The 26,302-nt window shown below is 38.9% G+C and overlaps 3 protein-coding genes across 4 annotated transcripts in view; 2 read left to right on the top strand and 1 right to left on the bottom strand.

Moving 5' to 3' along the window:
• Window positions 1–6,157, top strand: part of LOC123775266 (ATP-dependent RNA helicase TDRD9) — a 40,859-nt gene extending 34,702 nt beyond the window's left edge. Inside the window, exons 15-19 of the mRNA XM_045770252.2 lie at window positions 280–415; window positions 521–627; window positions 2,117–2,183; window positions 3,616–3,773; window positions 5,488–6,157. Of these exons, the coding sequence (XP_045626208.2) occupies window positions 280–415; window positions 521–627; window positions 2,117–2,183; window positions 3,616–3,773; window positions 5,488–5,641 (622 nt within the window). The 3' untranslated portion in view covers window positions 5,642–6,157. The remainder of the gene's footprint in view (window positions 1–279; window positions 416–520; window positions 628–2,116; window positions 2,184–3,615; window positions 3,774–5,487) is intronic.
• A 1,353-nt stretch (window positions 6,158–7,510) lies between these two features.
• LOC138355976 (piggyBac transposable element-derived protein 4-like) lies at window positions 7,511–9,175 on the top strand. The gene has a single exon (XM_069311517.1). It carries the CDS (start codon window positions 7,511–7,513, stop codon window positions 9,173–9,175), a length of 1,665 nt encoding a protein of 554 aa, XP_069167618.1.
• A 2,005-nt stretch (window positions 9,176–11,180) lies between these two features.
• Window positions 11,181–25,474, bottom strand: Taf8 (TBP-associated factor 8). Of its 2 annotated transcripts, XR_011224110.1 has the most exons (7): window positions 25,019–25,457; window positions 20,368–20,489; window positions 19,259–19,413; window positions 18,310–18,467; window positions 15,501–15,634; window positions 12,976–13,262; window positions 11,252–12,911 (listed from the first exon to the last, which is right to left on the bottom strand). XR_011224110.1 is itself a non-coding variant. In XM_045770251.2 (6 exons), exons 1-6 carry the CDS (start codon window positions 25,173–25,175, stop codon window positions 13,167–13,169), a joined length of 822 nt encoding a protein of 273 aa, XP_045626207.1. In that variant the 5' UTR covers window positions 25,176–25,474; the 3' UTR covers window positions 11,181–13,166. The 2 variants fall into 2 exon arrangements, 1 of the variants encoding a protein (XP_045626207.1); XM_045770251.2 differs by having other exon boundaries at window positions 11,181–13,262; window positions 25,019–25,474.
• Between the last annotated feature and the right edge of the window lie 828 nt (window positions 25,475–26,302).

Genomic DNA, 26,302 nt, shown 5'->3' on the forward strand with positions numbered 1-26,302 from the left:
AGAAATATAAGTTTTTAGAACTAATAAGCATTGCCTTGATTGGTGAGGTGGGTTTGTGAAGATCCATATGCATCGTAAAAGCTTACACATTGCACACTTCATTTTGCGAGAATAGTTAATTGTTAGTTAGGTAAAACTAACAAATTATTTAAAGCTTAGCATTGTTTGCCACAGTTGTGGTCCTTTTAAGTACAGATTATTTATTCCATTTCTGATAAAACTTGACTGGCTTGGTCACACTGTAGTGTCATTTATACAAGTTATTTTTGTGCTCACCAGAATAAGTGAGGATGGCACTCATTACACTGGAGCTTTGATTGGTCTAGGCGGTGATGATGAAGGCCATGCCATATACCCTGATGATGATATTGAAATTTCATTTGACATTCCCTTCTTGCAAGATGACTTAATCTTGGTTAGTAATGCACATGTTTACATCTATAACATCTGTAAGCCATACATTGCTGTATGTTATCACTATATGGAAGGTTAGATAATAAAATGTTTACTTATCCATCAGATTAACCTCATAAGGTTCCAATTAAATGCTGTCTTGGAGGAGGCAGATACCATCACTGACAGCATTTTGATCCCCACACAGAAGAAACTTAGAGCATCAGTTATCAAGTAAGTAATTATCTTGTCTACTCACCAATAGGCAGCATGATATATGTTTTACTATTCTGAAGACAAATGAAAAATAAGTACATTGTGGATGATTAAATATAATTATATAGGTTGATACTGGTTGAATAGAAGCCAACAAGGTGACATTGGCTGAATTGAAACTAACACAGTGATATATGCTGCAAGGTAGGAAGGAAACGGTGGCAAGATATAAATATTGATTTGAAATAGCAAAATGAAAGTGGGAGAAGAAAGCAGAACAGCAAGTAAGGATGTGAGAGCAACACAGGGTGGTGGCTAAAGAGATGCACTGTAGTTGTGGTAACATTGATGTACACTTGTGCAGCACAACTATTCCTGCTGAATCCATTAAATCAGGGGTTCTCAACTTTTTTATGATTACAACCTCCCCTTCCCCAATGGATTACCCAATATGTCCATATATCCTTCAACGGGCTGTTGAGATTATCTAAATCATTACCAGCCCTATTAGGTACCAGTATGACTAAAGGATGTCAAAAGCTTGGTTTAGCTTTATGAACAAAACTACTGAAAGATAATCATCGGGATTTCATAATTTATTTATAGAAAATGGTAAATCACAAATGCACAAGCTAGCTTTATCAAATAAGAGTTTGCTGTTGTTTTTGTGTAATCAAAGCATGGAACTGCCTCCCCCCCCCCCCCTGTATTGATAACGTTAATAATTACACTCGTTGTCTTGAGTTGTCACATAACAAAAATGATGAAATTAATTGCCTGAACCTAATTGAGGACTCACAAATAGAAAACGTAACAGCCCGTCAATTTAGCGAGCTGCAATGCTTTATAGTGCGTAATGTTTTGATGTTGGGGATTTTTATATCTAAATATGATGTATTATTCAAGACGACAGGGCTGCACCACTCTTTATAGGAGACTAATAATTCCCTGGTGCACAAGGAAAACAATTTTTTTTATTTCCTTCTAATATTGTTAAAATGTGTTCCCTGAAGTCTGATCTTGCAAACTGTAAACAGTGGAGATCTTGCTTTAAAGTATCTTAAATCTAAAGTATTCTACATGGATTTTTTTTTCCCCTAACACAAAGCTTGCCAGCATTTTTTTTTTTTTTTTTTTTTTTTTTTTTTTTTTTTTTTTTTTTTTTTTTTTTTTTTTTTTTTTTTTTTTTTTTTTTTTTTTTGGATATATACAAGAGTTGTTACATTCTTGTACAGCCACTAGTACGCGTAGCGTTTCGGGCAAGTCCTTAATCCTATGGTCCCTGGAATACGATCCCCTGCCGCGAAGAATCGTTTTTTCATCCAAGTACACATTTTACTGTTGCGTTAAACAGAGGCTACAGTTAAGGAATTGCGCCCAGTAAATCCTCCCCGGCCAGGATACGAACCCATGACATAGCGCTCGCGGAACGCCAGGCGAGTGTCTTACCACTGCACCACGGAGACTGCAAATAATAAAAATATAATAATGACATAATGTATTCCAGGTTATTGGATGAGCAAAGGAAATACAGGGAGCCTGAAAATTTTTCTAGACCTTACTACTGGCGAAGGGTAAGTTGGAATTAGTTTTGTTTTAAATACGGTATATAAATTTATAGGATCTTTTAATTTTGTGGTGTTTATCATTATAACTATTATTTCAAATATATATATTTTATGCATAGAAAAAACATTTAATAACCACTATAAATGATTGAATAAATTTGAATAAAGCATCAAAGGGAGGATTTAACCATCAAAGGGTTTGACTAATGGGTTAGCTCCTAAACTAGTAACCTCAGTATGACAAATACTTATGAAATACATAATTACCAGTCTGCCAAATCTGACAATAATATCAATGAAATAGATAACACACAATATGCCTCACAAAACAATAAGATTAAGAACACAAATTCATAGACTAGCATAGGCACACCACATATCAGTGGAAGCTTAGGCAAGGAAAATGTAAGCCAACAACATTGGTACAAAATAGCTGAATAAAAATCCTATTCTAGCTGATAAAACAATATAAAACACAACATTCGAATATTTGAGTACATTCTTGTTAGCAGGGGACCTCAAAGGAAACAGACCCAGTGATTGATTGATGAAGATTAAGCCACCACAAGAGGTTGCACGAGCATGAGTAGCCCGTAGGTGGTAGATGTTTGGAGTGAATGTGTTCTTTGGTCGTGTAACATCTTAGCGTCTGGGTCCCCAGTGGAATGCAGAGCTGCACACTGTCCAGCCCACCAGAGCCACTTCACCCCAAGAATGTTACTCATGACCTTGCTGTTGTCATTACCCACAAACATTTGTCCCAATATTCAACTGATTTTTAAACAAATTATTTTATTCTTGGTGCAGATGTTTTAGAATTTACAAACTGTTTAGTAACTTCTTTTATTCATTTTCACATCCCTTATAAGCAGTGGATGTCAACTGGTAAACTTGGTTGTTTTCTGAGGTACATACAATATTTGTGTTTCTGAACACTGGGTATTTACACGCAGTATCACAAGTCCATATTGCATGCATGCCTCGTGTCTTGGCAAGACGGGAAACTGGTGGCAGGTAATTAAAAAATATATAGTGGGTGGATTTTTGTTGTTTAGATTTGGTCCCTGGGTCCTGGGCTGCATTATCTCTCCGGGCAAGTTTTCTGTTTTCTTAGAGGTGTGCCCTCGTTTGCAGTCTGATTTTCTGTATTTTGAACCCACAAAAATTATTTTATCAAATTTCCAAAGGGAAATTTATGTGAGACATAGGTGACCTGTCCTACAGGTGAAGTTAAATTGGTTTTTAAAAATGGTCTCTTCTGACATTGCCAAATTTCTGAATGAATCTTTATTTTATCAGTGTAGATAACATTTAAAGGCTTCAAGGCAGTGCACAATGGCACCTCTACACCCATTTTAAAAATTGTATTAGTAATTACTATACAGTACTATAATAATTCTTACAGCTTATGTATATTTCATTACTTATTGTTAAACAGGTGCCGGAGGAAGATATCTTGTATCCCAATACCAATGGAGTTCTTGATGAGTCCGAAGGTTTAGCATTTCCTTTGCACTGTGGTATATTCCTTCGACCGGACGACCTCAACGAGAAGATTCTCAGTAAGCTGAATGAATTGAAGGACCTTCAAAAGAGGTATTGTTAATCATTTGTGTGTATTTTATTACCAATGCACATGTGCATTTGTGAAGTAAAGAAGGTACCTTCTTTCCTTCACTTGTGGTTCATATTTGACTACACTCATTACAACAACATCTGGTGCTCTGTTAGATTTTGCCAAAACTTCATATTGAATGCTATTTTCACTTTCTAAAATTCTGTGTGTAAAAATAAATGCATGTGATATATGTAGGCTAGTAGGAATAATAACAATCTTTCTTTTTTGAACTGTTGAATGGTAGTGATGTAGTCGGTCAAGACTGACACTTTACAATTGTTTAGGCACCTGGAGAAGATGAGTAATTGTTGGCTTGTAAGATGAATACTTGAAACTGGGTTAGACTGATGTATAGATAATCTGTTCTGTGAAATAGGGAATGTGTTGTATTTTTATGGGTTAGAATGTTAGGATGGTATAGGTATAGAGGAGATCAGAAAACATCAGATAAAAAATGAAGTTAGCTGGCTTCCCTGACTACCACCTGGTAGTGGCTAGTTTGCTTAGAAGATTGTAATGATACAGGTAATTGGCTATCCTTGAGTTGCCAAATCACTTAAAGTTGGTGCTCAGAGCTTAGATCTGTTTTTTGGTGTTATCTCTGTGGTTATGAGCAGGCTGACAGCTGGGTGGATAGCGCTTCGGATTCGTAGTCCTAAGGTTCCGGGTTCGATCCCCGGTGGAGGCGGAGACAAATGGGCACCATGTTTCTTTCACCCTGATGCGCCTGTTACCTTACAGTAAATAGGTACCTGGGAGTTAGACAGCTGCTACGGGCTGCTTCCTGGGGATGTGTAACAAAAAGGAGGCCTGGTCGAGGACCGGGTCGCGGGGACGCTAAGCTCCGAAATCATCTCGAGATAACCTCAAGATATAGGTTATGAGCTCTGCTTCCCATTTCTCTGACTCTGATATTGAGGCTATTTTAAAAAGTTACAAGTAACATTTGAGTGGACCCTGGCATGTGTAAAAAATACAAATTTTGTCTTTTTATGTTTATCAGTACTGTACCACAAATCTGGTCTAGCGGATATTTCTTGATTGGCCATACAGTACACTTAACGTGTTCCATATACTATGTTATTGCCTCCTGGTGAAGCACAATGATTTTGGTTTTAGTCTATAGATTTGAGACCAGCACTACAGATAAGAGATAACAGCTGTGATGACAGGCTAAAATAATTCAGTATAATGACACTAGAAGAGAGGAGTACTGTAGAGATGTGATCGTAAGGTTTAAAATACTGAGGGAAATAGATGATCCTTTTCCACATTAGAGAAAATTGAATGAAGAGGCAACAGGTGGAAATTGAAAATACAATTTGAGCCAAAGATACTAGAAAATACCTATACTCAGTAAGGATAGAGCTTTAGGCCTGAGATTCGAGGAAACCAGCTTTATTCACAGCTTCAAAAACAAATACAATGGAGTACTAAAGCATCAGAGGTATGAAAGCACTAGGAACAAGAGTTATTAGGACATAGCCCAACCACACGTCTACCCCACTCATTGCAAACTATGTGCCTACACCCACACTCATTCAAACCCTCAACCTCATGGCCGGCTGTACCCACCCATCGTATTTCCTCGTACATTCCTACTGTACTCCAATCCACCCATATTTTGTATTGTGGGAAATACCTGACTTGGTAATCTGCTCAGTAAACATTGTGTTCCCCTTTTTTTCCTAGATTGACAACTTCAGGAAGCCTGCCATTTTCAAAAGTGAATGCAACTTGCCCTGTGTGCTGTGTTTTCCTTGAAACACTGATGACCCTTCAGAATCACTTTTTATCTACAGAACATCAACGTAAAGAGCTTCACTTTAAACTTTCTGATGTCTGATATTAAAATATTTTTGACCAGATGTTGCTTATTGTCTTATGAGTATACATATATTAAGAGTTGAAGTACATTAAAATTATGTACAGCTGAGTGTTTAGAAAATGTTCTAAAGCATCTCGAGGAAATTAAATGTAATGCAGAGTAACTTATGTTTTTCTTGGCTGTAAAGTCAAAGCTTTAGCTGAAAAGTTATGGTTATTATTTATTGTTGATACAGTCATAGCTCTTTTCTTTAATTTATTGTGAGTACTTAAATATAACACTTAATTTTACTTGCAACTTTACAGAATTTCCTTGAATAGATCTATGGTCTTTCATTCCCGATGTCAAACTTTTTACTTGATGGTAATTAAACATAACACTGAAATATAATTTTTTTTGTATTTTGTATAATGTACAAAATTACACTATTTTTTGCATTGTAATTTTTTTTTTCTTACTATGAATATAAACTATTTTTGTATTGGCCACAATGGCTTGTCAAATTTGGCATTAAATATAAACTGCATATTGTAATTCTGCCATTTCCTTTTACTTTAGGAATATTCCTAATGTCCCTCGACAGAATCCTTGGGAAGTTCAATACCTTTGATATTGCTCGCCTTGTGTTTTTTGTTCTTGTATTGGCATCCTCAGTGATATTTAGCTTCTTTTGAAAATTTGATGGTACTACAGTCTCTCTGGCTTGGTTACCTTTTTTGATAATTACTTACCATTGTTTGGTTTGAGGGCCTCAGTATTGAGTGAGCAACCATGACTGGTGCAAGCAGTACAAGCTAACAGCACTTATGTTCAGCCTGTGACTAGAGCATGACTTAAATTGAGGAAATATATATGTAACTGCTGTTATTTTGCAATGATCGTTTTTATTAGAATCTTCTATACTGCGCTATGTACAAGGTTGATATAAGTGAACACAATGCTAGTAATGATGATCACAGGAGGCGGCAATCATAGCACACGACAGAGGCTTCGTGCATCTTTGCATCACGAAACGACCTTGTGCTCCTTTAGAAAATAAACTTGCACAAAAATTATTCATATTAAGGATTTACCGACTGGGTTACTGATAATAGCAATATTGTGTCTAAGAGTTAGCGATAGGCATCAGTTATGGAGGCATTATGTCGGGTCAGGTAGGTGTCGCATCAGTTGACAAGTATGTTGACGCTATGCTGTGTGTGGGCTCATCAGATCAGCTTAGTGGTTTGTTATGGTGAACAAAAATGTAGATACTGTATGTATAAATAGTGTATATGCAGTGTAATAACAGCAAAATTACTATTTTCTTGTTTTAAGAATAATCTTGTTGCTAATGTGCACATCATATTTTGAGTATAGCAGTATTATACACATTATATTATATAAATTTATCAAATTACACATTTGTCAACAGGTTGCTGATGCTAATTCTAAGCAATGTTGCTATTATCGATATGTGAGGTACTGTATATCTTAACCCACTTTGTGTTGTCTGCCAGAGTAGTGTGTGCACCCTTCATACCAACAACTATGCTCTGTCTTTTAACACTTTTGCGTTCCACAGACTTACTATCTCGTCACTCATTTTTCTACTGAATGTGTTCCAGTGACGCATCGGTGCGTCACTTGATATAAAAATTTGTAAAAAAAAAAGTTTCTATGCGATCTTCATTTTTTTTTTTTTTAAATGAGCGCCATTGTTTTCCCACAATCCTCCATAGGCCGCATGGGATTCTGGGTCACGCCATGCGGTCGGCCTAGTCCTTTGTTTACGTCTCTCGTGACCGGACTACCGCGCTCCCGCGTCCAGAACCTGTGCCACTCTCTGCCCTGTGTAGCAGTGTTTATTCGTTCCTGTCTCTTTACAACGCATTATTACTTGCAAACATGGATCGTGGTAAAGGACAGAGCACCTCTACCCCCAAGAAGGATAGTGAAATGACCACGGAAGATAAGTTGAGTGAGCTGTACAAAAGGTTCAGCAATGTGAAGCTTACCCATAGTAAAATTCCTGATTTGTTGGATCGTTTGTCAGATGTGGAGGCAGATGCTGAAGGGGAAGAGCGTCAGAGTGATTTCAGTAGTGATAATGAGGGGACAGCGTCGTCTGATGAGTTTGATTCATCATCGAGTGAGGAGAGTAGCGAGGGAATTGAGGATGAGGCAGCGGATGTGGGCCGCCCCAAGGCACCTGTAAGGAGGCGTGCAGGACGTCTTCAACAGCCTAATCCCAATGCTGCCTGGTCAACTGACAATACACCACCTATTGTAGGCAGTTTCAGTGCCACACCAGGCATAACTGTCCCAGTGCCAATTACCCCCCTGCAATTTGTTCAATTATTTCTGACCCGTGCCCTAATTGAGTTCATCACAGTGGAAACTAACAGGTATGCCAGGCAGTTTATTCAGAATGCTTCCAGGCGCACTATGAGGTTGTGGAAGGAGGTATCTGCGAAGGAAATGGCAAGGTATTTGGCTTTATCAATCTTGATGGGTATTGCACGACTCCCAACAATGCGCATGTACTGGCAAACAAGCCGGTTGTGGCATATGAGGACCTTCAATGTGTTCATGACTGCAAAACGATTCCAACATATTGCCCAGTTTTTTTATACTTATAACCAGTTTGCAATTCCACCCAACAACAAGAACCGCATGATAAAACTCAGCACCATCATTACTTATTTGACCAACAAATTTGGCTCTTACTACATCCCCAATCAAGCACTCAGTTTGGATGAAGGTACAATGTCGTGGCGTGGTCGTCTATCCTTCAAGGTTTACAACCCCAATAAGCCTGATAAGTATGGGGTAAAGTTGTACATGCTTGCTGAGGCAGGGACTGGTTATATTATTGATTTTGAGGTTTATTCTGGAGTGGGCAAGACAACAGTTGAGACAGTGATGGGCCTTATGCGACCCTTGTTGAACAAAGGTTATCATTTTTATATGGACAATTATTATAACTCTGTCCATCTCACAGAATTGCTAAGGGAAAATGGTGTGTACACTTGTGGAACACTCAGATTGCAGCGTGGTGCCCCTAAAGAGCTGCAACAACTTGCCAAAGGTAAATTCGCTGTTGATCAGACTATTTTCAGGCGCAAGGATAACACTTTTGTTATCCTTTGGAAAGACAAGAGAGTGGTGTCAGTGATCACAAACTGCCATAATGCTGACACACAGGAAGTACAGAGAAGGAAGAGAGTGAAGAAACGTGACGGAACATCATCTGTTCAGATTGTAACTGTAAACAAACCAACAGCCATTTGCGACTACAACCACAACATGAAGGGAGTTGATCACTTCGACCAAATGGTCAAATATTACAGGTTCACCAGGAAGTCGCATAAGTGGACTAAGAAGATCACATTTTACTTCCTTCAGATGGCTATACACAATGCCTATGTGTTGTACAAGATGTACACAACTGATGCCAAGAAACTGACCCTACTCCAGTTTCATGAGGTAGCAATATGGGCCCTGTTGAGGTGGGACATGGATGAGTGGCCTGCTACTGAAAGCCCTCTCCCACATGCTGATGATTACTAGGATCCTTCTCATGATTTGGCAACACCTGGCCCATCTGGAGCGAGGCGTCCTTTATTTCATCGTCTTCCACGCCAACGACATGCCTCATCCTCATCAGACACTGAACCTGAAACGCCTGCACCTCAAGCTGAAGCTACTCCTCCACCTGTGAAAAACCCACGCATTGTTGATTCAGAGGACAGGCTAAACAGGAAGTTGACTCATGCAATAGTGAAAATTGCTAAACGGAAACGGTGCCGAGTTTGTATGAAGTCGGGAATTAGAAAAGACTCTATGTATCAGTGCAGGACATGTGGAGTTGCTCTATGTGCCACACCATGCTACACAAAATACCACCGCAAGAGGATATTTTGGAAAGCAAAGAAATTACTCCTCTGCAAGCTTCCACTCCACCTAACGTAACATCTGTTGAGCAACTTCAGGGACATTTTCCTGAAGCCGGTGGAGTGGATAATCAAATGCTCAACTTGTTGACCTTCCTTCATCACATCGTGGGTAAGTACACATAATTTATATTACACATTTTGAGGTTATTACTTCTTCATACTTTGCTGTGGGTAGCTCTATATATATTCCGGTTCTTAGTGCTCAGATTGGTATGTCTACATAGTGCATCTTATTGCGAGTATTTTGACACCAAAATGAACAATGTAGCACAAAAACTTCCATTCCATTAGAACAATATTTTTGTTTGTCGGGTGTATTGGGTGTAGCGGGTGAGGCATCGACGTGTTTGGGGGTGAGGCGCGCACGTGTAACCCACTTTTATGCATATGTCTGTGTAGGCAATTTTATTGCGATCACCGTGATACCAAACAAAACCATATGCAACAAGTTTTGACTTGATAAACACAATCAGAGTAGCAACATATAGGGAGAGTTTAGCGGAGTTTAGCGTGAGCGCGAAACAAAGCACGCAGTTCTTTGGTTGCTGGTCGCGTAATGTTAGCTTTGGTGAAATGTTATACATATGTTCTTATACAACATTTCATTAGCTACACAGTGATACCAAAATAAAACACGTACATCGAAAATGAGGGTCACAGACATGAGGAGAGTATAAACTTTTCAGTTGTGGTTGAGCGCATGTGCAGCTGGGCGCGCTGGAGCGGGTAACCCTAAGCCAACTTCCCACATTCCTGCGGGTGGGGCGACACCATTATTTATTGTGTATATTTATATGTCCGTTATGGGAATTATATTGCGGTCACAATGATACCAAAATAAACCACGAATAACAATTCTGGGGTTCGTAAACATTGATGCCCGGTTTTACGCTCACCGCTAACGAACGCCACAGTTTGTTATTTGGTGTGGTTCTCATGTTGTCTTTGGTGACATTTTATATATATATTCCTCTAGAGCATTCTCTCGCGAACACAATGATACCAAATTTAAATACATACCGCCAAAATTAAGCTCCCCACCCCGAAAAGATTATAAACATTTTAGTGCTGACGCGCAGTAGGCCGACACGAACGGCCCACTTAGGGCTCAAGGTCAGCCTATTCCCAGGGAGCACGAAAGTGTTAAAAACATACAATACTATGTGTGTGTTTTGCAATGCTAAGGTTAGATTTGAAATATGCAGAGTTTCAGATGGAGCACACGTTGAAAGTTCTCTAAGATTTGACTTATTTATAAATCATATGTTTTGTATCAAAATATAACATGAAATTATAGATTTTGAATACATTCAAAACTGATCAGAAACATTGGAATATGTAAACAATATATTTGCAGCATTTCTTGCCTCACAGCTTGCTAAATGAATGCTCATGAATTGAGACATTGAGAGATTTCCAGGTTTCAACATAGCCAAAGTAAGCCACCTACAGTTTTGTATCATTATTTTCCTATGATCTGGAAATGCATCTTAACATTATTAGAAAGAAAAAGAAAATTTTTCCTTGTGCACCAGGGGGTTGTTATGTTAGCTGCACAGCATAATTATGTATGAGCTACCTTTCAAAATATTGAGTGAAGGAAACTTTAAAACAAGAAACTCGATTTTGTATCAAATATAAATCTTTTCAATAATTTTCAACAATGTACAAGAAGGGAGAAAATGCAACACTGGATTGTCTCCAATATATTCTGTTAAAATATTACAAATTTTTGTTTCTAAAATAAGTCATAATGAGCCTGACAATTTGTTAAATTATTGAGTACAACCACACCAGTATTTAACCTTTTTAAAAACCGGCACTGGAACGCACTTAAAAGTGCCGCTATCATCAAAATTGCCACCCCTGACTGAGCAGAAAAATAGATAATTATTTTACTTATTTGTATGAAATGGTACATCTATATTCAAAAGAATGGGAGAAAAAGTAATGTGCCTTTACTTTGGCCTGGGCAGTGGTCAAAACTTTTTTTCTAGAATTGTTAGAATTACATTGTGATGCATCCAGGATCAAACAAAACTTATCAAATAAATATTTTTCATATGAAATGTTAAAAAAATGTATTATCTATGCAAAAGTAATACAGTACCACAATAATCTTTTACATTATGTTGTTGGCCCAGGTAAGTGCTATGGTCATTACTGTACTCTGTACGCTCGTGAAAGACGAAAAGCTTAACTGTCTTGACTAAATTATTTTGTGGTCTGCCATGATTGCTGAGACACACCAATGAGCTTCAGGGATGTGAGTTCAATCCCATTGCATGGCTCTCAATATTTTCTAATTACCAATGAGCTATTGGAACCATATGCCCAACATTTCTTCATTCAAACACTGTTTTAATGAAGAAACTGTATTCATTGAAATCTATTAAAATGTCGACACAAACGTAAATTATCACATTGTTGCATTTCACTTAACTAAATAATAAACAGGTTAACCCTCAAAGTTTTCATATTTTCAATACTCTTAGTATTGTATACAGTGGAACCACGAGTGATGAGCACCTCAATTTACGAGCATTTTGAATAACGAGCGCGCCAATTGCCAACAATTTGTCTCGATTGGACAAATTGATGAGAAAACCACATGGTGCGTGCCCGCTGCTTCTAGCACATTCTCGGACGCCTCTGACGATGCAAATAAATTATATATTTTGTTTAAGGTTGCCAAGATGTAAAGGGGGTGACTGCTGTGATGTTGCAAAGCATTGAATTTTTTTTGTAGAATAAAAAAAAATGAAAAAATTTGAAGAAAGAACAAATGTCAAAAAGATTCGTTCAGTGTGTTCCAGGTAGGCTGCTTCATTATTTAAAAAATTGAATATCATATTGATGTTTTTCAGTGGTGGTGGAACCGATTATTTTTATTTCCAATATTTTAAGTAGGGAAATTCATTTTGAAAGACGAGTATTTCACATGACGAGCTCGGTGCCGGAACGGATTAAATTCGTTAATCAAAGTTCCACTGTACTTACACCAATACCGAGTTTAGTAAACTCCATTATAGTGCTATCTCGACTAAAACAGTTGTCTAAGATTTGTAATTCTCATTTAAAGTTTTATATTTAAAAAATTCCAAAGCCAACTTTGACTGGACGGTCTAGCTTCGTGCAGGCCGGTGTTCAATTCCAGACTGTCCAAGTGGTTGGGCACCATTCCTTCCTTCCTTCTCTCCCCCCCCCCCCCAATTCTATTCCAAATCCTTATCTTAACCCTTTTCAAGTGCTATAAAGTTGTAATGGCTTGGCACCTTCCCCTGATAATAAAAAAAAAAAAACAATAATATCCAAAGCAAGATAAACAAAAATTAAACTTTTCCTTGTGCCTTCTATATAGTCGTAATGGCTTGGCGCTTTCCCCCCTGATAGTTCCCTTCCCTTCCCTTGTGCCTTCCATCACAACCATAAGGCGGAATCATTAAAAATAATTATTTTATGTGATTTGAAAAATCATTGTGCTTATAGCTAACATCTAACAAATTAAATATTTCTAAAGTTGGCAGAGCCATAGGAAATTACTTTGATTTTGATGATCTACAGTGCAAAATAAAGACTATTAATAAACATGTGGATACCACCATTCATTTCTTGATTTTAGGCTTACGGGGCATCTTGACTGGTCTGAGGTATGGGTTATCCAACTCTGCTTCCTGTGCCTCTGTCATTCGATCTTTTTCCTGTAAAGATATAATAATGGTAAAGTGATTAATAGGATTTATTTGAGCTTTATTAAGTTCCCAAGAGGAAGTGTTCAGCAGGAACCACAAGGAATGATAAACATCCGGGAAAGTCACTTTAGGGCATCCAGAAAAGAACATCGAGCAGTACTTGTATAGGGATATAAAAAAATACTATTGTAATATGGAACGCATAATTACAACAGGATTGAAGGAGGTAGCTGTGCTTGCCTCCAACCACAGGCCTGCAGGAGGAAACTTCAACTGCTTCCAGAAGAGACTGGGCAGAGAGACTGGGTGCTAGAAGTCTTCAAAAACACCCCCCACCCCCAATTCTTGACTTGTGAGCACACAGCAAAGGAAAGGGTATGCTACCATAGATAAAACACCAGACACATCTGTCATGTCATGTAAGAAATGCAAGATGGCAGCCAAAGCTCACAAGGAAGGTTACAACTACCAATGGGCCTTGCAGATGAAAAATGTCCTTAATTAAAGAGGAGCAGCTCCAAGAATCGACACCTGAACCTCTTTAGAAAAGCTAGCCGTGGTTAAGACGGATATAGCTAAAGGAAACAAAGGAAGGGAACCCCTGGCTCCATGCAGTTGTAGCAAGTACTAGATCTGGGTGCACACACTGATGAACAATACATGCACATGAAGCAAAAAGAAACAAAAAGCCTCTTTATTGGACAAAGTTGAAAGGAAGGCCGACACTTATTTGAAAAGAAGAAAAAAGTGGGTACAGCAGAGCTGCAGAGTACTGGGCAGGGCACCACATGGTGCATAAGTGGTTGGCAGTCCAGGTTTGCTATCTGCTAAGTATATGTATAGGATCAGTGTTACGAATACATTCATGCAGTTGTCTGTTCTGGTGCATTTTGCCTTTCTGGTGGGCCTTCTCTTAATTACTGTAGTGATCCTAAATCCCGCAATTTTTTTTCCATTATTTAGCAGACCAGATTTTGATAATGTACTGGTCTCTAGTAGGCGATCATGAATTGTAAGAGCCTGGGGAAAGGGGGTCATACTGAGGATACGACAAACAATCATCAAAAGACAGCAAGAATTTGACAAGTATACCAGTTACCAGTATACCAGCTCGGGAAGCTCTCATGGGGGCCCGCCCAAAAGTAAGACCGAGTTACACAAAACACCTTCCTGAGTGGATCATTCTGCTGCTCCTGACGAAAAAATTCAGCCCTTATGACAGGATCATGCAAAGTCAGTTATGATGCACTCCACTGGTACTACTGTTACATGCAAAATCTTCCTACATTAAGGTGAATAATCAATCTAGCTTAGAATGACCAGCTAAATTCATGGATTTTTGTAGATCCTTATCAAGTGACAAGTGGCAAATGTCAGGTCACATGGTGGGGAAGAAAGTGGTGACATGCTTCCTGTGTAGTTAGTGGCTGGCATGATATCCTCACCCCTGACACACTCCATCTCCACTTTACTCTCACTGCTCACAGTGTATCATTCATTATATTCTTCTATATCCTACTCATCTTCACTTATGAAACCTATGACACTGCCTGGGTCTCTATATGTACAAAAAGTTGCACAGCTTAACAAGATATTAATTACAGAATACATCCTCATACAAAACAAACAAATATTGTAATAATTACTGCCAGCCAAACACAATGAAACTATGACACTGCTACAATGTTTGAACAAGGTTTAACACCTAACAATTGTATCAACAAATATATCAAGTTGTAACAACGTTCTAATACGTCGTAATAAAGTTGTTACATCTTATTATAATGTTTTTATAAGTTGCAACAAGGGAATTATAGGGACTGCTAAGTTGTATGTTTGCAGGGTGTATCTGCCTGTTGTAACTGAAAATGAAGTACCGAATGTTTGAAAGGGGCAGACTTTATTGTACAACATCTTTTAAACATCAGGGGTTTTAAATTTAAGTTACATGGGCAACTAATTATGGTATTCATTAAAATTCTAAGCCAAAGAGTTTTCTGTGCCAGTATAGAGAGTACTGACACCTTGCGTATGATATCATACAGTCACATGTTCAAGTGTTGTGTAAACATGAGGCTGTTGGTATAAGGTGTGAATCTAAGAAGTGGTATTGTATGTTTAAGGCATCTTCTACAGGTTTTGTTGGGTAGAAATCCCTAAGTGAAGAAAAATAAGCCAGTCCAATTTCTAACTATAAAAGTTTTAATAACAACTATACGCTTGCCAATTAAAATTATTAATACTTGCCTGATTTGGATCCCCATCCTCATTCATTATTCTTCGCTTCTTTGTTCTTGTTCTCTCCTCCTCTTCTTCAAACACCTGGTCTCTGGGCATCAAGGCATCTAGGTATGCCTTAGGATTCGGTGTCACTCCTACCACTAAAATTTAAGAAAATAACTTAAATTGACAGTCTCCTAAATACATTAAAGTTTCAAATAAAATCAGAAAAATATATATTCTTATTACAGATTAAGAAACAGATTCATTACAATGCATAGCTAAACCAACATAGTACACTGGTTACATAATCATCTTATGACTGTTAACAAGTGGAAATGGCTGTATTCGTACCTATTTTGCTCATTCCAAATAAAAGTAGAGTACTTACAGTACAGTATATACAGTTATTAAATTTGTATTTCTTTCTCACTGAATTAATCGCCCAATAATAATCACTCATTAGCAAATTCCTCCACACTTTCTGTCCCTTTGTCCATAGCACATTTCTCAATTACAGTATTGTCTCAATGGACTACTATTGCCCCAACCACTTGGACTGGATGGTAGAGTGACGGTCTCGTTTCTTGCAGAGCGGTGTTCAATTGTAACCCGTCTTAAGTTGTCGGGCACCATTCCTTTCCTGCGTCCTATTCCTAATTCATATATTAATATCCCTTCCAAGTACAGTACTATATAGCCACATTGGTTTAAGTACTCTTTCCTGATAACTACCTTGTTAAGAAAGAAGGTATAAAGATACTTCTTTGGTATACTGTATATGGTAAATAAGGTATATATTTTGGTATATATATTTGGTAAATAAGATGTCTTATTTGGTATAAGATATGTATGGGAACAGTATGCAGTAATGTACTGTTAACCTTTGTAGCTGACTTATGCAGAGGCATTATGGTTAACTATTTAATACCAAAGTAGTTAATCAGATACCAAACTTACAACAGCAATGGTTTAATAATAAGTAATATATAATCTGACTCAACACAGTATACTGTACATGTGTATGTATGCGCACACCCACATGCAAACTAGGAGTTAGGTAGAAACAAATGAAGTTGGTCCAGATGAAATTTCACCTTGAGTTCTAAGAGAATGTGCATCTGTGCTGAGCACTCCACTTCAGTTGATTTTTCAGTCATCTTTGTCTACAGGAGTCTTGACAAATACAGTGTAGTATATGGTAAAGGCAAACAGTTTGAATCTACAAAAATGGTAGCAGAGAAGACCCTCTTTACTATAGATCTGTATCAATGACAAGCATGGTAGTCAAAACACTAGAAAATAATTAAAATTAAATGAGTAGAACACCTGGAGAGAAGTGATTTAATAGCAGACAATATGTATGGCTTTCGAACAGGAGGATCCTGTGTAACAAATCTATGATACAGTTTTTATGATATAGCCACAGAGATTTTGCAAGAAAGAGATGGTTGGGTTGACTGTATTTATTTGAACCTAAAATAAGCTTTTGACAGTGTCCAGCATAAGAGATTCTGAAAAGTGGAACATATTGGAGTGACAGGGAGGCTTCAGACACAGATGACAAAGTTTGACAGAAAAATGAGGGAGGTAATCAGAGGCAATATGTCAGACTGGAAAAATGTTACAAGTGGTGCACCACGGGGTTCAGTTCTAGCACCAGCAATGTTCATTGTCTATATAAGCGATCTACCAGAAGGAATACCGAGTTGTATGAACACGTTTCCTGATGATGCTAAAATACTAGGGACGATAAGAAACTTAAACGATTGCCATGCCCTTCAAGATAACCTGGACAAAATAAATATATGGAGCAACACTTTGCTGATGAAATTTAATGAGAATCGATGTCATGTTATGGAATATGGAATAGGATAAAATAGGCCACACCCACATACAAATTATGAGAAAAGGCTTTAAAGAACTCTGATAAAGAGATCGAGGGGTGGTCCTAAATAAAAAAAAACTGTCACCTGAGGACCACACGAAGAAGACTGTGCTAGGAGTGTATGCTATGCTTTCCAACCTTAGAAATTTGCTTTTAAATACATGGATGGTGAAATATTGAAAATATTGTTCATGACCTTTGTGAGACCAAAATTGGAATATGCAGCGGTTGTATGGTGCCCATATCTCTAGAAGCGCATCAAGAAACTGGAAAAGGTGCAAAGACACGCATCTGAAAGATTTCCGAAACTGAAAAACACGCTATAAAGAGAGGCTAAAGGTGTTAAATATACAAAGCTAAATGATAGAAGAAAAAGAGGTCAAATGATCACTAAATACAAAATATTGACAAAGATGAATTCTTTAAACCTGGAACTTAACAATAAAGCAGATTCAAACCAAGGAAGCAAATCTGCTGAAAAAAAACATTAGAAAGCTCACTTTTGCAAACATAGTGGTAGACACACACACAAAGAAATCACAATGGCGTGATATATGAACAAGATAATAATTTGGGGGAATGAGGTGATTTAAACCAGCATTCTAGCAATTCCCAGACACCTGCCTTAATGTAATAGACCGTGATAGAACAAGCGAACATCAGTTTGTCACCTCATTGCCCCAAATGAATTTTCTCAAGAGTGGTAGACAGTTGGAACAAATGATGGAGGCCAAAACCATCAGTAATTTCAAAGCGTCGTATGACAGTACTGGGAAGACAGGACGCCACCAGTGTAGCTCTCATCCTGTAATTACACTTAGGTAATTACACACATATACAGTATATTGTATATTGAACATATCAACTCACACATTAAAGATGTAAGGTTAAGTGTAAACAATGCCAAGAATAAATACTGTACTGTATAAATAGCAGAATATAACTAACACATAAATTCCTTGTCATCTGTGAAAAAGAGATTCTGCGTTTCACTGGTTTTGGCAGCAAATTTCGTTAATGCCCTTTCTATGTCTCTCTTCTGAGCAGCAGCCTTTTCACGGATAGCTTCATATTCTGTCACTGGTTGCTTGTACGTGTGTGAGAAGCTGGAGAGAAAAGCAATTATTAGACACAAATGCATGCATAGTACAGTGCTTAGTTGTATATTTATCATCAGTCAATTTAATACTGTACTCAGAATTATGATACACACAAAGAGCAGGCTACGAGTAATATGAAAAGCCCCTTTTAGAGTAGAGCATTCTGCAGCTTCCTAATGAAAGTTTTCCTGTGCCCAGTAGACAGGAGCATTTAAAAGTCAACCATGATAGCATGCTATACTATTTCAGCAGTGGTTTTTTCAGATCATTCATGTAGGATCATACAAGCTGCAAGTGAAGAGTTCCTTCCAGTGCACAATAACTGATAGTGGCTCATTTATACAAAATTAAAGCCCTACAAAACCTCCACTCCTCCCTGATACCAAAGACAGAGAAGCACCCAAGGACCCAAACTCAAAATGAGCAGGCTAAGTTTCAGACACACGATCCCTGTTCCATAATAAAAATAATAACAAATCCTGCCAAGCTGGCCAATAATCAGGCAGGACAAAATATTTATTACAAATCATCACATTGGCATCAATTATAGGCCTGAGCATTATATCTATACAAGGCAGAAAAGAGAAGGCTTCATATTCAAAATAAGAAAAGAGTGCAGCATAACTCCAGCCTGTGGATAGGTGCTGCTGGATCTGGAAACCAGGAACCAAAAGGGAGTATAAGGAAACTAGTTTAAACTCTCACACCAAGCTTTAGGCCAGGCCACCTTTATGGGGGCAGAACAACAAGCCCATAGTACAACATAAGAGAACTAAAAACAGCTAACTGATACATACCAGTAAGTGTGAGTATCAGGAAACGGTGGAAGATGATCAGGGATGTGCTGTGGGTGTGACTTTTTGTCTCCTACTTGCAGCACATTGTGTTGCTTCAGATCAACCTGCTGAGCTGGAGCAGCAATAACTACTCTATTTGGACGTAGCCTAAATGCCTGTTAATAAGAAGGTTCCATGAAAATAGACCAACACAGTACTACTTTATAGCAATTCACTCAGTAATAATTTATCTCATCCCCTGCCCAGCTAGGACCATATTTTCAATGTAAAAATATATAAAGTTTGCATCAACTGCCAAATCAGCCACTTTCCTTTATATTTTCCTTCGTTCCCTTTCTCCAATATGCTTCTACAAAAGTTTTTATTTTGTTGAAAACAAGAACATAAGAAAGGAAAACAGTAATGTAGTAGGATCACTTGCCCACATGCTAGGGTCCTATTTAAACCCAATTGTTTTGGCTATGTATTTGTGTATCCAATTTTTAAGGATTTCTAGTGTATTTCCTTCAATAATGCTACTTAGCAGTTTATACCACTTGCCAATGACTGCACATTTTGGTGAGCCATTATTTACATATACTCTATCTTTTTTAAGGGATCCTTTCCAAGAAAGCAAAAACAAAAATATTGAATACTTTCTAATCAACTCTACATGATAATTTATAAATTAAAACTCAATTATTTTATTTGTTTAAATACAGAGCCAACACATAATATTGCAAAGTCATTTCTTTGGTGTTTTTTGACAGTTAAAATATGTTTCTCATTGAGTGTAATGACATCCACTTTGAGTAGCATCTCAGTGGTTCCTCTTAGTTTATGTCATTAGGACAATCTGAACACAAAAATCTCTACCCTGTTGAGAGGCAGAGATTTTCCCAGGAGCCTGGCATGTCTGGTATTATACTGTCTTTCTAACATGTCTGACATTAGCCAAGGGAAGCCATTGAGGGGGATGGGGTGAGGGGTGGGCCAGACCAGAAATAACATTAGCAAGCTGTGAATGCCAGGAAAGCCTAAATTTTTAAAGAAAAATTAGTAATGGAGTAACTATATTTATAAAGTTATAGAGAACTGATGCAACACCTGAACAATGATGCTGTACTTACTTGTAAGCCCTCAAGATTAATGCCCATATCTACCAGGGCCATAACCACATCAGCAACAACAGGCTCTGTTCGATATGCCTGTTCACTGTATGCTTTACTGCTACGACCAATCTCATATATTACTGAAATAGAAACACATTTTGCTAGCAGGTTTTATAATGCCATATAACTTAAATTTCTGTATGTAATTTCAATACACACAGAAATCACAATAGCGTGATGCATCAAATGAACAAATTCACAAGCGGTGGATTCCCCCGGGAGCATGGGGGGAATTGTGTAAAACCCTGGTTTGTGTCTCGGAGAGACTGCAGGATCCGTGTGAGGTCAGTTGAACTCCCGGTTGCAATTCTTTTAGCTGTGTCGTGGCACAGTCGATTAAGGCGCGTCTGGGATCCTCTCTGTCGTAGGTTCGGACCCTCATCACGGCCCTTATGGATTTGTTCATATAATTTCAATGATAATTAGCTTTCATTGTTGTCCCAATGATTGTTTAAAAGTGGTGGTGAGTGGTTTGATATATTCTTTGGTCTCATAGAAAGTGGTTTCTCTTAGTGGTGGATTGAAGTAGGTTTTCCAATGGACTCGCCAATCTATGGGACAAGACCACTTGTAAAATTACTTGTCTCAGAGAGGATCAATGCCGATTCATGGCCATGGCTGGGGAAACGACCAAGGTAAAACTCTGAAAGGAGCATTTCATTCCACTCAATGACCTAAAAGTAGGAATAAAAAGAGAGACACCTGTATACCAATCTACTAAGACAACTGGGTGAAGTGGAAACCACATTCCAGACTATCAAGATTTTGTGTGTTAGAAAAGCTTTTAGGTCCTCGACCAGGAGGCCTAGTCGAGGACCAGGCCACAGAGACACTAAACCCTGAAATAATCGCAAGGTGGGCCATCACACCTCCTGGTCAACTGTTTTCTGTTAGTAAAGTTATACTATACATTCTCACCTACAATGATGTATTTCCCTTGTTTTAAAAGTTTGTTATCTACCCAATAATTATCCTAGTTGATGCTACATATTCTTTATTGTGTTCTTTATATACAGTATTGCTGAAAAAGGATGTGATCAATGATGTGAAACAGAAAAGAAGGATAAACTATCATAATTGTAAACAGAGTGTATTGAACATGATTAGGAATAATAAAAAAGTAAAGCATTGAATGTAATGAAACACCCTTTTCTGTTTGGCCTTTAGTAGATCTTTGGAGCTTGTGCACGGATATAAACAAGCCTTCGGAATCACAATAGGCCTCTCTAAACCCATGCTGGCCTACAGAGTCTCAAACAAAACCTGGCTTCCTCTAGGAGGACAGTGATGCTTTGGAGATTAGAGATGAGCACCAAAAACGAGAAAACCCAACCAGAAAGGTTAAGCAACATAAAACAAGCAACTGCTTGAAAGAAAGAAATGACCCCTGAGACAAACAAGGCAAACAATCACATTGCTACTAACAAGCAACTCTAACCTTGATGTCCCCCAACTGACATCAGATGACAACCCCGGCCACTATCCTATCTCACTAACAAAACGCAGAAGTAAATCCCAACCCCAAATAACAGATGCTGGCAAAATGAGTAACAAAAACATTTGGGTTTTGTGCTCCTGGTGTCGCAGCACACAACCCAAACTGGGCATGGGTACCAGGAAGCCAGGACCACATCCCAGGAAACTGGCCACCAAACCAGAATGTCAGAACCCAATAGCTGTGTTGTAAGAGAGAGACCCATCTTGTACCTTACAGTGACCTGCATAAGACAGTGAAACTGAGGGCCCCCAAGCTGAAAAAGAGTGAAACAATGCCCAAATAACTGGGACAGATGCCAAACAGTGCAAGGTACCCTACTCGTAAGGCAGAGAAGATGAAGCCTGCAGAGCACAGGGCACCCAGTGTATCCAGCCCAGAGCCAGAAAGGCAGAGGGTAAGAAGCTCGGAGAAGCAAGGGGAAACACACAAAGTGAGGGGGCAAGGTACAATACTCAGAATGCCACTAAATCCCAGGATCCACAGGAAGACATGTTGTCACCAAGAACTGGCAAACCAAACACCACAGAAGAAACCAACTATAGCAACTATGGGCATAAGGTAAGAGGGTGTGGGTGATGTGGTCATAAGGTAAGAGGGTGTGGGCAATGTGGGCATAAGGTAAGAGGGTGTAGGTAATGTGGGCATAAGGTGTGGGTGGTGGGCATATAGTAGGTGTCTGAGGATGGCATGAGGAAATGGTGGGGCAGGTGTGGGAATATGATGTGTGGTGATGACTGGACTTATAATGGAGGTAGTGGCTGGGGGTTGAATTTTGAGTTACAGTGTGGGTAGACATGTGGGTAGTGGGGGCAAGGACACAAGTGGTGTAACTTGACCAAACTTACCTAAATTTTGTTTTTTGGATCTCTTAAAAATTAGTTCCCTTAAAAAGAATGTTGAAGGTGGATGTAGCATATGGTGCTCACTGACCATTGAAAGAAAGCATACACTTCAAAATTGTATTCTTTAACCAAACATATTTGCTGCCTATTAACAAAAATATTTCCTGGAGACTAGCATGAAGAGAAACAGTGCGTTCTATTCCCATGCCACAGGACCTTAATAAACATTAATGGAAATACGGTACATAATTTTATACTTCAATAATACAATTCATGGGAATGCCTGGGTGAAATTACATCTTAAAAACTATAATATACTTATACAGCAGAACCATAATTTTAGATTTTACACAAGCGGATTATGTAAAAATTCAAGTTTAGTATCACTAATTTATTATTTGGATTTTTAATCCAAAATTAGCCAGTTTCCAATTGCACGCCACCTAAGAGTAACGGCTCGCACTAGCACCTGTCTTGCCGTCACTGAGGTGCATCAAGTTCATGGCCATAGCATGTTGATAAAGGCAAAATCTGTACTGTATTACAATAAATTTCTTGCTCTATGGTAGAATTTTGTTGTTCTAACATATAGTATGTTAGAAAAATAGGTTAATAGAATTTGACTCATTTTGTTTTACAGCCTTGAGAGACCTCACTTGCCACGTCTCTCCAGCCTGATATCTCTGACCATGACCTTATGCTTTCTGTCCATTGTATTCCTTTACCCAGGGAGCCGGTCGGCCGAGCGGACAGCACGCTGGACTTGTGATCCTGTGGTCCTGGGTTCGATCCCAGGCGCCGGCGAGAAACAATGGGCAGAGTTTCTTTCACCCTATGCCCCTGTTACCTAGCAGTAAAATAGGTACCTGGGTGTTAGTCAGCTGTCACGGGCTGCATCCTGGGGGTGGAGGCCTGGTCGAGGACCGGGCCGCGGGGACACTAAAAAGCCCCGAAATCATCTCAAGATAACCTCAAGAAGATAACCCAGTTTAGTGTCTTTCCAGTTATCTAAGTTTGTCTCTCCATCTTATTCACTTCCCTTTTATGTACAACAGTATCAAAGCTTTGTGAACTAAGGAAAATGCAGTCTACCTAACCTTCTTGATGACTGTCAAATGAACCAGTTCTCTTGATTTCTTTCCATGAGGTATGTAATGGTTTAGCCAAATCAAAAGCCTCAAAATCTAGGTCACCCACTTAATATATTGGGCTGATACTCATTAGCTCCAGGAAGCATCAATATTGTGGCATTTTTAATTTCCCTGAACTACTGCAGTTTTTATAATTGGGCTAATTGCATAAAAATATATAGTGCATTCACTAAGAGAACAGGTGAGTAAAAGAACTCTTATTAAGTCACATCATCCATATAGACATCTGTAATGCAGTGGTCTATGTTGTCGGCTCACACCAGATGAACCCGGGTTTATTTCCCGCAGTAGAACAGAGGTAGTTAGGCACGTTTTCTTTCACCTGATGCACCTGTTCACTTAGCAGTACCTAGGAATGTAGGAGTTGGGAAATTGTTGTTGGTTGCATCCTGTGGAGGGTCAGTATTTAACCAAGGTTGACCTTCAAGGGCCTAAATACAGGCTTCCTATCCCCAACAACAGAAAACCATAACACTTCACCTCAAACGTTTTGAATAGGAGGAAATTGCTGAATACTCATAAATTTACCTTTCATTACCTTGAAAATTTAAAGATGCAACCATAAGAGTAAATCACATTTCTTCATAACTTCACTGATATTTTATATATTGTATACAAGAACTCCTGTATACAAGAGTTCTTACATTCTTGTACAGTCACTAGTATGCATAGCGTTTCGGGCAAGTCCTTAATCCTAATATTCCCTGAATACGACCCCTCTAAATCGTTTAAGAACCAGGTACCCATTTTACTGTTGGGTAAACAAAGGCTACAGTTAAGATTTGCACCTGGCAAATCCTTGCCGGCCAGGATACGAACTCAGGCCAAAGTGCTCGCGAAACGCCAGGCAAGCGTCTTACCACTACACCACAGGAACTGCTAATATTTTTTTTATTCTTGTTCAGAAAAATATATATTACTTACAACGAGATGTCCTTCACTGCTGGCATGACAGTTGTTAGTACGAGTATCTACCACCAAGCAGAATACAACAGAAATTTTTTAATTGTATATTTTTTTAAATGTCACATTTTGGCACATTAACTCCAATAAAGAAGCAACACCCTAAACTCAATCATTACCTTACCTTTAATACAAGTAAAGAACAATTAACTCACAGCTCTGGAGCATCTCCGTCAGTGTGCCCAAGGCGGCCTTTTCAGCGTGGAGGAAGCCAGTCTCCTGTATGATACCGGACACTGCCGACGCTAGTGTCTTCCTGCGAGGATTGATGGTTGTAGGAATTTCCGCAACTCCAGGAGGTAGTGCAGCCATCCCTGCACGCTACAATTCCCGTGTAAGTCACGATAAAGCAGCGTTATTGCGGTGCTGTGCTTTCCTGACAGGTCTTTCCGATCCTGGAATGAGTAGTAATGTCCACTATTGATGCGTCGCTATGTTCGTAAAGTTTACCAGGTCAGTTCCAGACCTTTGGTGCTGCTGCAGTGTCCCACGATAAGCAGCATTTAAATTACAGACTGCATTACTATGTAGAAAATAAGTTTTCTAAGCAGAATGCTTGTTGTTGTGTTGATTTAGGGGCGACGTTTGCTTGTTGTGGTAGAACAAGAAGTGGTCGCTTAAATACTTATAACATCATCTCCATTTTCGTTTACAAGTTATTTATGGTAGACTAAAGTGTAACGTACGATTGTGTTACATTGTTGGGTTGATTAGATACACAGTGTTTAGTGAGTTTCATATTTATTTAGTAGTCCAGGATACAGCAGTGTCGCTGACGTTGAGACGAAGCCTGGAGCAGAGCAGAGAGCTGAGTGAGGCCCGAGTCGTGGAGCTCTATGTGGGAGAGCGTGGCGGCTCCATTGAGAATTGTGTGTCTGAACTTGGGGAGCGAGAGCGTGGCGGCTCGATGCGGTCGTAGTCTGCTGTCTGCTCTGTGTCGAAGCTGTAGCGTCTTGGGTCGATTAGGACTGTACACGCCGAGTACTACATTGTTGACTGTGGAAATTGAACTGTTTTCTATTCATCAAATCATTGCTTATACGGTGATTACACCTCAGCTTCCTCCAACAAGGTGAGAAGAGTATTACCTGTAATTGGGGAAAGGATTGTAGCTTCTGTAATTAGTTATGCTATTAAGATAATGAGATAATGGAGCGAATATAAGATTAACTCGCTACAAACCTATACACCAGACGGGGGCAAGTAATTAGTCTCCGTGGTGTAGTGGTAAGACACTCGCCTGGCGTTCCGCGAGCGCTATGTCATGGGTTCGTATCCTGGCCGGGGAGGATTTACTGGGCGCAATTCCTTAACTGTAGCCTCTGTTTAACGCAACAGTAAAATGTGTACTTGGATGAAAAAACGATTCTTCGCGGCAGGGGATCGTATTCCAGGGACCTGCCCGAAACGCTACGCGTACTAGTGGCTGTACAAGAATG

Source organism: Procambarus clarkii, chromosome 70, assembly GCF_040958095.1.
Source record: "Procambarus clarkii isolate CNS0578487 chromosome 70, FALCON_Pclarkii_2.0, whole genome shotgun sequence".
Lineage (NCBI taxonomy): Eukaryota > Metazoa > Arthropoda > Malacostraca > Decapoda > Cambaridae > Procambarus > Procambarus clarkii.

Excerpts from the sequence above, each read along its gene's own strand:
- Taf8 (XM_045770251.2), bottom strand. The coding sequence starts at position 25,175 with ATGGCTGCACTACCTCCTGGAGTTGCGGAAATTCCTACAACCATCAAT. Across the intron at positions 20,490-25,018 it reads GACGGAGATGCTCCAGAGCT|TAATATATGAGATTGGTCGT; the intron begins GTGAGTTAATTG and ends TTTCTATTTCAG. Across the intron at positions 13,263-15,500 it reads AGGATGGGGATCCAAATCAG|GAAAAAGATCGAATGACAGA; the intron begins GCAAGTATTAAT and ends ATATCTTTACAG.
- LOC138355976 (XM_069311517.1), top strand. The coding sequence starts at position 7,511 with ATGGATCGTGGTAAAGGACAGAGCACCTCTACCCCCAAGAAGGATAGT.